This window comes from Gavia stellata, chromosome 3 (genome assembly GCF_030936135.1).
Source record: "Gavia stellata isolate bGavSte3 chromosome 3, bGavSte3.hap2, whole genome shotgun sequence".
In the NCBI taxonomy this organism is placed as follows: domain Eukaryota; kingdom Metazoa; phylum Chordata; class Aves; order Gaviiformes; family Gaviidae; genus Gavia; species Gavia stellata.
In genome coordinates, this window is record NC_082596.1 from 98,854,132 (window position 1) to 98,867,207 (window position 13,076).

Consider the following 13,076-nt stretch of genomic DNA (forward strand, 5'->3'; position numbering starts at 1 on the left):
GTCCGAGTTAGTAGGAAATCACCCCACAGGGAGCCTTACGTCTGGTATCGTGGGGGGGGGGGGGGGGGGGGGGGGGCGGGAAGAATGCAAGAGAAAAACCAAAACAAACCAAAACAGCAGATTGCGCAATGCTGCCTGTAGGCCAGTCAGAAGGAAAAAAAAAAAAGAGATACTTTAATGTAGTCTGCTTGGCCAAAGCCCAGCCCTGCCCACGGACACAGCCTCCACAGGGGTGAGAAGAGCACCCAGTCTCCCCATCCTGCATGGGGAAGGTCCGGGCACAGGCTGGGGCATGGTACCCGCTCCCCGCCAAGGCCCCCATGAAACACTCACAGAATCACAGAATCATTAAGGTTGGAAAAGACCTGTAAGATCATCAAGTCCAACCATCAACCCAACCCCACCATGCCCACTAAACCATGTCCCACAGTGCCACGTCCACACGTTCCTTGAACACCTCCAGTGAGGGTGACTCCACCACCTCCCTGGGCAGCCTGTTCCAGTGTCTGACAACCCTTTCAGTGAAGAAATTTTTCCTAATATCCAGCCTGAACCTCCCCTGGCGCAACTTGAGGCCATTTCCTCTTGTCCTGTCACTCGTCACTTGGGAGGAGAGACCAACACCCACCTCAACACAACCCCCTTTCAGGTAATTGTAGAGAGCGATAAGGTCTCCCCTCAGCATCCTCTTCTCCAGACTGAACAACCCCAGTTCCCTCAGCTGCTCCTCATACAACTTGTTCTTCAGACCCCTCACCAGCTTCATCGCCCTTCTCTGGACACGCTCCAGCACCTCAATGTCCTTCTTGGAGTGAGGGGCCCAAAACTGAACACAGCATTCGAGGTGCGGCCTCACCAGCGCTGAGAACAGGGGCACGATCACCTCCCTGGTCCTGCTGGCCACACTGCTTCTGATACAGACCAGCAATTACTGCTGACAGCGCTGCAATTACAGACACTCTGGCCCAAATAGGAAATGCCATGTGTATTTTCCAGTGCTAATTAGGGTGGCTTGGCGGGGCAGGAGGAGAGGGAAAAATGACCATATCCATGGGAATTTTTTTGATCGCTTCATTTTAGGGTCATTGCGTGAGTATCAGTTCTTCTCTTCTGCACCGCAGCCCAATGGCACGATAATGTCGCGCCAGGGAAGAGAGGCTGACTGAAGGTGAATAGGAGCAAGCAAGGAAGCAGGTAGGCGAGACGCCCTGCTCAGTGCTTAGGGTTCGTCACCCAAGGCCTTTGCCCCGAGCTTCAAAGTGACTCGGGGTTTGGCCGACCTGCCATGCACGGTTGTGACGGATCCCAGCTGCGTGGAGCGGCATAAAGGCAGCAGAGCCTTTTCCCACAAAAAAATGTCAACGCTCGCAGTGATTTTCAACCCCAAGGACCTTTGCCTACGAATCCTCTCAGCTTCCTTGCCACCTCCACAGCCTATCAACAAATCAACCAGTTTTTTCTTTCACAGACCACTATGTTTCCCACTTTTTCCTTTGGCACAAGGAAAGAACAGTCGTGGAGGCTTCCCAGGCTGAGCTGCAGACGTGGCTGCACCCATAGCCACAAGCGAGGAAAATGCCGATTGCTTTCAGTAGCTACCCAAAGCATGACAGCCTGTTACACAAAATCAGCAGCAAAGCTCCCCCCACTTTTACGAAAAAAACCTAAAAAACTTATGTAACTCCACAGCTAATCTTCGCTAATCTTGAGCAAGGCATTTAAATCCGGGGAATAAGCCTATTCTTCTCACCCCCCCCAGCCTATCTGTACAGTGAAAAGGGAAACAAATAGAAGCAAAGTTCACAGCCTTGTGAATATTCCTTTCGACGAGAGCAAAGTGGCACCGTGTCCCGAGCCTGCTCCGAAGTAAACCCTCCTGCCCTGCCATTTCCCATGCACAGCAACCAAGGACCTTAAGAGAAAAGCTGCTTTGGGACTGATTATCACTTGCTCTTAGCTAAAGCATGGAAATCTCTACCCTCTCAACGTACCATTGCCTTGCTTTTGTCTGGTATTCTTTTGTCACCTATTCAATCACGCATGTAACAACAGAAGAGCGGCCATCTGAAGTGTTCCTTTACGGTGGGCAGTGGAAATATTTGACAGTCCTCAATCTGGTAAGCAAATCGTGTTGTACAGTGATACCAGTATGTCTATTTGTTTGTCTGCCATCTGTGCCTCAAGACATATGCAGCTGGTATATTTGCTGCTGTTAAACTGCTTCCTTTAACAGTTTATACCCCAAAGAAAACTAAGTAGGGATCCATGCTTGTGCTGTGAGATGTTTTCACAGGTTTTATGCAGAAAGAATATTGGCTGGCGAGCTGCTTGGCTTTCAGAAATATTCTGAAGCTAGCTGCCTCCTTGTAAAAGAGACAAGCTATCAGTGAGGAGAGGGACAGACAGGTAGGGTATGTCCAGCCAGGACACGTGCAAGTTTGATGCATGTTATCTAACCCTTAATTCAATACACATTATAATGCTGCTTGAAGTTTGACTTCAGTTTTTAAATAGGTTTTTATGTCCTGTAAATTGCAGAAAAGGTAAAACAAAGCATTGCACGGTGCTAATTTAGCCATTCAGAGTGTATACTTAGTTTGAAAATCAGTTTAGAGCACAAGGGAAAGAAATTCCAGCCTGCAGAAAGAGATGCTTGTGACATTATTACATGTGTTTTAACAGTGCTATCAACTGCTTGCTGCATTTCCTAAAAGGGCACAGAAAAAATTAGACCGTAATGTGTTCTGGTTCTCCTAATATGCTAATGTTTCACAAGGTAGAAAACAAAATGTAAGCATGTGAGATGTACCCTGGGGGAGAAGGCTTGTTCACAGTCCGAGTGGTTCATCAGTCACTCGTGGTGGTGGTGGTGGCAGTGGGGTGGAAAGAGTGGGCATGTGGAGAGGATTCCTGCAAGGGACATATTTCAGGGACACTCGCTAAACTGAAGGGACCTCTGCAGCCTTTTGTCCATTCTGTGTGACCACCAGAGTTAAATACCAGTGGGAGGCCTGGCCCAGGGTATGTTTGTCTCTACTTTTACTCTTCAGGAGACACCCCATGGTGGAGTTCAATGGAAGCCTAAAGGCTCCCCAGCTCCAAGTGGGGCCTTTGGAGACCCCCAAGGCGTTGGGAAATCTGGGTCCCTTCCAACCTCAACCATTCTGTGACTCTGTGAAATATTTGCAACCAAGAGGCGGTGAACGGCACGTGAGGTGACTACAACAGCCCAGGCTTCAGGGAGCCACAGTGCCCTTCTCAGTGGCCAAGCTGGCTGTGGAAGGATGAGGGCACATATATTTCTGCAGTCAGGATGGCATATGCATGGTTTGTTGCCATGTTATCTTCATATCAGTACACCTAGGCTTTCTGTGATGTTTTGAAAAATTAATTTTTCTGAAATGCCGGCAATTAATTGGTCAGGGTTCAACCTTAAGAATATTCAGTTAGTCCTGCTGTGACATATGCCAGTAGACTAAAACACCACTAGCCAAGTCCCAGGCAAGGGACTGTGTGCCCAGCTCCTCTCCTTTGTTATTTGGTGAAAGCTGGCCCCATTAAAGTATCAGCCATACCCTCAGGCAAAACAGCATCTCCATCGCTGGCACCATTATAATGAGATCTATCACACAGAATATGACACAGCTCTAAAGCATGAGATCAAGAGGAGAAAGCAAGTAACCCATCGCCCAGTATTTTGGGGTGCAGAAATACTCATTGAAATTAGCATCCATCTTCCCTTGTTGACTAGCAGTGGATGATCAGGGAAAGGCTGCACAAGAGAAGAGCATGTGTAAGTGTCAAATGAACATTCCATGGCTCTACCCTCACGGTGGCATACCTATTTACCCAGCCAGAAAATGAATCCAGGCCAAGGTAGCTAATACCCACTCAAAGCCTTCCCTTCATCTATCTAAAGGGAAACCATACCTGCTTACACTGCTGGTACCTTCCCTATCCTGTGGCAATGAGTGCCACAACACAAGTGTGCCTTGTGTGAAAGGGCAGTTCATGTTGTTGATGTAAACCTGCTTCCTGACAACTGAATTGGATGCCTCTTTACTTCTGTGTTATAATTTAATCATCCGTCCCCGTTCACTTTTTCTTTGCCACTCGTTAGAGACCTCTACCAGGTTTTCCCTTTGGTTATGCTTTTCTGCAAGCTGGAAGTCGGAGCCTTTTTCATCTCCCTTCACAAAGGGCTGCTTCTTTCATTAAAACATCCTTGTCGCCCTTTGCGGTAGTTTCTCTCGTTTCAGGAAGGGGTAAGGAGGGCAGGCTGCAGTGGTCGAGCTATGAGCACAGTATGGATTTATACAGTGACCTAAAAGTGTTTCCTTGTCTGTTGTTTCTTTCCTAACAATTTTCAACCCTCTATTTGTCTTTTTTGATTACTGGTGAGCAAGGAGCTGGCAATTTGAGAGAGCTATCCACAGCGAGTCCAACATTTCTTTCCTGGATGGTGATAGGTAATTTATAACCCACTGTTGAAAAATATATAATTGAAGTTGCTTTTTTTCTGAAATGCATTATATTGCATTTACCAACACTGATTTTCACCTTCTATTTGATCTCTCAGGCACTCAGTATCCTGAGATTCTTTGGCAATTTTGCAGTCAGGCTTTGCTTTGACAGAAAAAAAAAAAAAAATTTACAAAGCTTTACCACCTCAGTGTTCACTCCCTTCCCCGGCTCATTTACAGATCTGCTGAACAGCTCAGGTCTCATTAAATCTCCGTGGGCAAGGGCCCTTGCTCCGCTTCTCCAGTCCTTTGTCTCTTGCTTTTTAACCACTTACTGATTCGATCCCCACGCCGAAACAGAGCTGTCAGGAAACAGGGAGATGGTTTGGGCTGAAGATCCTGCCTTTCGCTCAGGCAGAAAATGTGGCAATGGGGCAGGGTGTGCAAAATTACTCCTTCATGGCTGGTAGTCCTTCTTCCGCAGAGATGTGGGTTTTTTTCAAGAAAGGGTTGTCAAAGAGTGAAAGGGGCCCGGGGAGAGGAATGCCCTCATCCCCCCTTCTCCCGTTGATCTGGAGGGTGTCTCTGGGTGGCAAAAGTTTCTTGAGCCGCTGTGTAGGGGAGGAAGAGGGTGAGAAGACAATATGACCCAGGGGCTGTGGGGCTCCACAGGACCTGGAACTGTTGTCCGGTGGTTTGGCATTAAACCACTCCCTGTTGCTGCTGCAGGACATCAAGGAACAAGAGGTGGCTGTCAACCACAGAGGTCCATCAGGTGCACACCCGATGCGTTACATTTCTGCGGTTTTGGAAGTAGTCCCAGGAAACGCCCTGGGATGCCGGGAGGTACGGTCCCGGGGAAGAAGAGCAGGCAAAAGCTTCCCGCAGGGCTGTGCTTGTTCAGCAGAGCCGCCACACTGGGCAGGGCTGGGCCGTGGCTTGGAGGCTTCCCCGGAGCCAGGCACGCAGAGCGCTTGTCCAGCTCTTCTGCCCGTCTCCTGCCAGACTGCGATTGCCTGGCTTCTGGCACCGGCTGGCTGAATCACTTGGAAATTTTCCCCCCAAAATTCCTCTTAGCTCTTTCTTTTAAAAATTTCCTTCTGTGGAAAGCTGCTGTGGCCAGCTCGCTCTGATCCTAAATATAAATACTGGGAAACGTGACATTTTCCGGGGATGGAAATGCAGCTTGACTCCTAGCTCTGCTGGAGGGATGCTGGAAGAATTTCTTCTAGATATGACCCTCTTTTAGCACCTCATTCAATTCCTCGCTAGTCATGTGGCTCTCGCAAAGGAGCTACAGCGCTAACGTTACTTCAGATTCATTTATCTAGTTAATGATCACGGCAATCAAGATTCAGAAAGGAAATATTTTTGTAAGGAAGAAAAAAAGATAAGTGGGTTTTGTATCAAAGGAGTTCATTGACCGATTAGTGAACAAGCAGAAATGACGGATAAAAATGGTTTTGTATTCATTTGTCTGTGACACAAAACAGTACAAGCTGAATCATTCATTGCCTGAAATACCCGAGCTCATAAAAATTTGCTCACTGCTGTAAATCTATTAGTAAATCATTGCATAAAGAGCACACTGCACCTTTAAAAACTATTAATTGCATTCCTGCCCCATTTTATTCCTTAAGCTTTTATCTCTCATAATTGAAATACTTTTCAATTTTCCTGAAAGCTGTTTTTTAGTTATTTCAGAATAGACCCAGTATTTAATATACATATTTTCCAGGTTGCTATCGTGTGAATGTATGTGTCTCTACACTGAATGTTCACTCTTTTGTATAATAGCCTACTCAGACTATTGGATTTATCCCCCCTTAAGGGCAGAGCTTGGATCCCGATTTATTTGTACTAGTCAGAGATTTCAATATACACATATGGCTAGATCTTATACGTGAAAGTAAATCACGTCAGGTTAGTTAAACAGCAACACCCCTTTGATCACTGCAGCAGATAAAAATTAAGGTTTGTCTTTGTCACTATGACTCTCAGTTTGGAAAATTGATCCGGCCAAATGAAGCATTTCTACAGGACCTAGCGCCACCGAGCTCTGCGGGGTCCAGGGAGGAAAGCAGCATCTCTCCAACAGGGATAATCATATCCATATTCTCCTCTTTGGGTTAATCGTTAGCTTTCTGAATGCTTCCAGTCTTTCTTCTGTTCGTGTGGGAATACTTTAGGGGATCCTCTTTATTTACAGCCAGCGGATTTATATTCCATGAACGGCTGCAATGGATTTGTGAGCGCCAGCACTGCTGTTTGGGAAATCCACAGGACATCTGGAATAATTTCATGTTTTCATGTCAATTTTTTTTTTTTTTTTAATGTCAACATTTTCCCATTAGTGAAGGGCTGCAAGATCTGTATGAACCTTTCTTACAGGAATAAGCCTGGAAGAGCACGGGTTTGGAGCTCTGACTCGAGTCTACCAGCGCTTCACCCTGCCAGACTGAGCGTTACTAGGGATGGTTCTAGCTAGGTTCCGTTTTCCGGCTTCAAAATTACTTGTGTATTCTTCCATTGCTCCTGGAAATACAGGATGATCACAAACTGACTGAAACCCCTTTGAACCCACAGTGGCGGACAAGGGTAGAGCTATGAGCAGTGCAAAAACAAGCTCCCAAGACGGAGTTCAAACTTCTTCAGGAGTTGTCCTTCTCCACGTTCAGCCAGAGGAATGGGTCAGGTTACACATTCAGATAAGCATTTTCCATACATAAGATAACATAGTCCTCCCCTGCGTATGACAGAATATTTACCAGACTGAGAATGTGGCTGTTTTGGGACTGTTTCTTTTCAGAAATGTTTGTTTTAGTTAATTTTGAAGGCGGGGGGGGGGGTGGGGGGGGGGTGGGGGGGAGGGAGAAGAACTCTATCTCTGTCCCATGATTAATGTAAGGCTGACCATGAACAAGATAATAATAGCCCCATCCTCTGGGAACCAGGCCTCCCCCTAATTGCTTTACTGGCAATTAGTCACCATGTGTCACCAGACTGTCACCACCCTCACGTTAATTTTTCATGCTTTTCACAGAAAGTTACTGCTGACTCTACAGGGTGTAACAAGAGCTTCTGTTTATTACCAGGCTTTTCTTAGCTCTTCGAGGACTTGGTTTTGGTGTCCTGGTGAGGTCAAGGACTGGGGCAGATGTTTGGGTTGAACATGTGCTTGGGTCTAAGTATGCTGCACCCCAGTACGGACTTCTCTGAACTAGACCCCTGACTTGGTGGGCTGAATCCCAACTGACTGAAATTGCGCCTGCAGTTACAGAGGCTAATTGTGATAATGGGGAGAGAGAGAGAGAAAACCACATTTAAAAGAGCTGGTTTGGGTGCCTGAGAATTGAACAAAACCATATGCGGGTTCTGATGAAGCTGTTTGGTTTTTTTTATGTAAAAATGTGTCTGTCCACCCCACGCTCTAGAGAGGAAACACGGGGCTTTGCAGCTGAACCGGGTGGTGCGCGACCTCCGAGACCTTGCTCTAGGTGGCCCTGGGACTTGCAAACTTGCAAACTAGAGCTTGCAGAAAACCTTGTTTGAAGATGAGCACAGTGAAGTCATAGTCCCCTCCTTCCCTCAGATATTTCGATAATACAGGAATTTCTGATGGAAAAGCATTGCCCTAATTCTGTCCCCTCCCAAGCACCATCCTTCTTGGCTCCTTCAGAAACGGGTGAAGTAATCAGCCACAGCTTCAGGCACTTTGCTCTAAATAGAGATCTGATTCAGAGTAAGATCATGGCAAAAGAGATCTCATCCTGAAAGCTGTAACACAGCCTCTTTCCGTTTAAGCATCGCTAGCTGGTCCAGCGATTGCAGTAGGCTGCGTTTCCCATATTGCAACACTCCAGGACAACCTAGCCTTAAAAACAAAAAAGAGGCAGCCCCGTGAGTTAACAGAACTGAATTAGACTCAGTGCTGAATGCAAGGTAGCAGGAGAAATATTTTTCTGCAAGGCTTTGCCTTTGTGTGTCTGACAAATCTGGTTCAGCATAATCCGCTGTGTAGCATTAGCAGAGAAAACGAAGTAATTGGAAAAGCAGTGTTGGCTTAAACCGCAATACGGTGGCAATTTCATACACAATTTGCAGAATTCTGTTTTGTCACTGTGCATTTACCTAATTCTTTACAAAATCCTCCCAGCACCCTCCCCAAACAACCCCACCCTCATTACTTGTAAATGATTTAAAGAAAGAAAAACAAAACAAACCACCGCCCCCAAATCCAAAATTCATTAGTTACAAAGAGTTTAAATTATTCAGGTTTAGTTACTGAAGTCTGGATCTCTGCTTATAAGCACTTGAAATCCTTTCCTGAATCCCTCCGAGTTCAGCAAAAGAGGTTCTGGTTTTGATAACTTTTGCACCTAATTCTCGTGTTAGAGCACTTTGAGCTACTTAACACTGAGATCAACTCCACCGTGAGTCCCCGGAAAGCAGGCCCTAAGTGGTGGGAGAAGCTATCTAGCAATTGCTTTGCAGGAAACATTTCCTGGCATATTTTGTTCTCCCCAGCTCCTGCTCAGATACCTTGAACATAACAATTAACATATGAACTGTGAAGGAGCTGGCTTTCAGCATGTCCTTCCACCCATCCATCTGAATCACATCACACATCTCCGTTTAGTCTATTAAACGAGATACTGTTAAAGTTATCTCCCAAACAACTTTATTTAATCAGTTTCAGTTAGTAAAAAAGATTTAGCCAACAGCTATTTCCCTCACGCGGGCTTGCAGTTCACGAACAAAACAGCTCCCTGAAGAGCAAGAACAGAGTTCATTGAGGAACGTGCTAATTAAAGCTGGATGAATTTCCCTCATTAGGTGTAATTACTTTAGGTTTTGCAGGCTGTCTTCTATGGGGTGTCCTTCCTGGCTGATGTGTTGAGACTAATTAAGAAACTGCGATGTGCTAAGTGCGTAATTTCCAGCAGAGACCTTCTTTTCAGTGTCCTGGCTTTCCCAGTGTCCACAGTAAGTAACCTCTGTACATAACAATAATGTTTGCATAAATGATTAGGGGTGTATAGTATAACATGCACACATATAAAATAGATAAGAACTGTAGGCTTTCTTTTACTGTTTGAAAATGGATTTGGACCCTTTAGAAGAAGAAACAGTGTTCAGCCTGTCATGGTTGAAAGCAAAGCCTCTTGCACAAACTTTAGTGTTGCTGTCCCCGAGCGAACACAGATTGACCCCAAAGGGTGAATGAGGTGTAACCTCTCCGTTAATCTCATGGTCCAAATAGCCGTGGAATTATCAACTTAGGACATTTCTTTAAAGGGCAGCATGGGCCAGGAGGACATGAGAGAGTGCCTAAGAGGCAACAGAATCTCACATCTCCTTCTCTGACTCCAGCGTGACTTTAAACAAGCACTGGAGAGAAACAGATTCACAGGACAATAATTATAGTCATAGCCAACATCGGATTCACCACGCACCATCTACTCCCTTGCAGACAATGCTGTTTATCTGGTGCTGTGGGTTGGACGGGAACCGATGGGTTACTCATACAAGTAGGTACTGCTCTGTGTGAGTGAAGCCTGCAGCCACCTCTGAATCTCAAAGGGCTGAGAAGCGCTGCTTAAATCTGCTCCACAAGCAGCTCAGCCAGCTAAAAAAGTCCTGCCAGGGATGGAGGCAGAGAGACTGTCTAATTTATCCTCCCTGCCCAGCAGTATTCACGATGCTGCTGTTGTATCTCCCTCAGGCACCCTTGCCATGCCCGCAGGAGAGAGGCACGGGGTAGTCTCATTCATTCAGCATCTCGCACCCCTGCTTTCCAACCCCAGGCACAAAGTGTGCTCAAATACAAAGCCAGGCCAAGGAAGCGCAAATCAGCTTCCAGGTATCAGTAACCCATACCAGGCTTTGTTTCCTCCAGTTAAGTTCTCCCGCTGTAAATCCTCCTCTGTTAGGGAAAAAATGGGTGCCCACAGTGCAGCTTGCACCTGCGGTTTAGGAATTAGGCTTGTGAATTGTGAAGATAAGGGTAAGTTTTAGGTGAACTGTCGTACCAAGATTTATTTTTACTTTGTTACTGAGCGGAACAAATGCTCATCAAATGACCATCAAAAGATCCCATCTGCAAGGGAGAAAAAAAAAAAAAAGAAGAAAAAAAAAGCAGTTTAAAGCTAATCTAGTATTCTGCAGAAAAGGTCAGTGTTGGCATTTTATAAAGGAGGTTTTTCTCGCAGTATCAACATGGAACACTGCACCTCAGAGAAATTCCTTTCTTTGTGTTGTAACATGTAAGATACATGAGTTTATCTGGCAATATCACCATTTTTCATGTAGGAGATGTTTTGCCTTCTCAGAAATGAAAGCACTAGCCAAATCCTGTCAGTTATGTTTGTCTTTCATTTTGAAATTTCATTCATTTTGTATTTTGGTTCCAGTTTGTGTCTATATCTTTTTGGACCCTGTATACCTACAATCGAGAGCTGGTTTACCCCAAAAGCCTTGATGGAGTCATCCCGTTCTGGTTAAATCACGCTATGGTGAGTAAGAAACACCCCTGCCTCTTGCAGAGAAGAGAGACTTTGCAACGCGTGTCCCACCGTTGCATTGTGTCGCTTTCCAGAAGAGTTTCATGGCTTCTTCTTTCTCACCTCCTCCTTCCTACTAATCTGAATCTGAGGTTGAGCTGTATGCAGCAAACAGATGCATGTGCTTGAAGTTGCCTCAAAAAGCCTTTTAGCACACAAAGAATGGCAGTGAATCGGTGCTTGTCAAACCTCTGAAGTCACTGCAATGGTGCGTAGTCATAAGGAGAAAAAAAAAATAAAAATCTCTTCTCATTTATTGTAGCTCAAAGAAGAAATTGTTTCTGCAAACAGAAGTCTATGAAATACAAAATGGCTGGGAGTATAACAAAGCAGTTCTTAATTTTTAAAAAAGGTGAAAGAACCAAAAAACATCTGACAGCTCTACAGCTAATAAGCTAATGTGTGCACAGCTTTGAATAGCTGAATTGCAATGATTGTTTACAGATTTTCTATAAATACTTTCCAGATTTCTCCTTCATTTGCTCTGGCTGTTTTTATGATGTGTTGAATAATCACATATTTCTCATCAGTCAAGTGTAAGGAGGCTGACAGTAACATGGAAACCGTGGGTGGATTGTAAGGTCAGGGAGGCCTCGTGGGGCTAATGGGAAGGGGGGAGAGAAGGGAGAGGTTCGGCGCTAGACTGAATCAGAGAAGCCAAAAAGTATGAAATAATCGCACAGAAGACTCATTTCTCTCCAGACTTCATTTCTTAAGTACAACGCTTCGCAGCCCGCTGCAGCGGTTCCCGATGCGTGTTGAAGGTGAACGCGGGAGGCTGCGGGGTTCCTGCCTGGGGAGACTTGCTAAAGGTTTTGAGCAGCCACTTGGTTTAGACAGGCGTAGTCAGATACGTGTGCCTGGAATCCAAACACACACAGGCATGTCCGCATCACTGATACCCGAGTGATAAACCGCAGCCATCGTGCACTTTTAACCTTATCACCTGCTCTCTGCCCACCAATTCGTCTCCACCAGGGTCTTTACGTGGCTGCCCAAACTTCTGAACGGGCGCAAACGGGCACCGCGCTCTCTCAAAACCGTCGTCCACCAAAAAGAAAGATTCCATGCGTCCTCAGCATCAGGCTGGTTTGAGGTCAGGGACTGGGTATGGGTGACTGGTTGAAGTTTAAAATCGTCACGGTAGCGGAGGTGCTGGGGAAGGGGAGGGCACAGGGTGGAGCCGAGAGGAGATGGGCTTTGCTGCTTGTTTTAATCCCGGCGCACAGCTGAGAATTTGCCCTTTCCATTTCCACATTTGTTTATGACATGGGAAGGTTGAGAGGTGCTAGAATGTGCATTTTTATTTCATGTGCAAGAACTCTGTGCAGGAATCCCTCAAACGTATTCATTGTAACTTCTTTCTTACCGTACCTACATCTACATTTCATAACAGAGTCATTCTGACAACAACAAAAAGCTTTTCCATTTCAGAAATGTCAAAAACAGGTGTTAAAAAAGGAAAACAATTCTTCCTAAAATTATTTTGACGAGAGAGAAACTTCACACAAAGCAAACCTCTACCACAACCTAGTATTTTATTTCTAAAGCTCTTAATACACTGCAGACATCTTGTGCTTGACAGTTCCTGGGTGGGAAATTTTCCTTCCAGTTGCTACCGAGCGTAAAACATCTGCCACCAGCGTAGACTGATCCCCGCTATTGACGATCCCCACGTTTTGGGACACTGTCCACAGGTGCCTTGAGGCTTAGCGGAGGCATTTCTTTCTTCCGACCCAAGATATCCACTGGGAACACTAGGAAGATCCAGGGAGCTACCAACACTTTAAGGGACAATCTCCAAGTTCTGATTGCCAAGCAGATGCTTTTTCTTTGGGTTCATTTCCTTGCACATTGCTATACTTTATGGCTCTAAGGTTACAGACATTTCATGGCAGACTGAGGCAGCATCTAGCTGGCTTTGGTGGAAAAAGACATCGGTGTATAGTAGTAGACGTCAGTGCCATATCATTTGCAGTGGGAGTATGGTGGGTTTTTTTTATCTCAGTCTATTTTAACATTGTAAATAGGGAAAGTGTATGTTGTTATG

General features: G+C 45.6%; 1 protein-coding gene across 1 annotated transcript in view; it reads left to right on the forward strand.

Annotated features, from left to right (window-relative positions):
* The first annotated feature begins 1,964 nt into the window (after window positions 1-1,964).
* Window positions 1,965-13,076, forward strand: part of ADTRP (androgen dependent TFPI regulating protein) — a 31,811-nt gene continuing 20,699 nt past the window's right edge. The window contains exons 1-3 of the mRNA XM_059815785.1: window positions 1,965-2,117; window positions 9,315-9,449; window positions 10,877-10,978. Coding sequence (XP_059671768.1) covers window positions 1,965-2,117; window positions 9,315-9,449; window positions 10,877-10,978 — 390 coding nt within the window. The remainder of the gene's footprint in view (window positions 2,118-9,314; window positions 9,450-10,876; window positions 10,979-13,076) is intronic.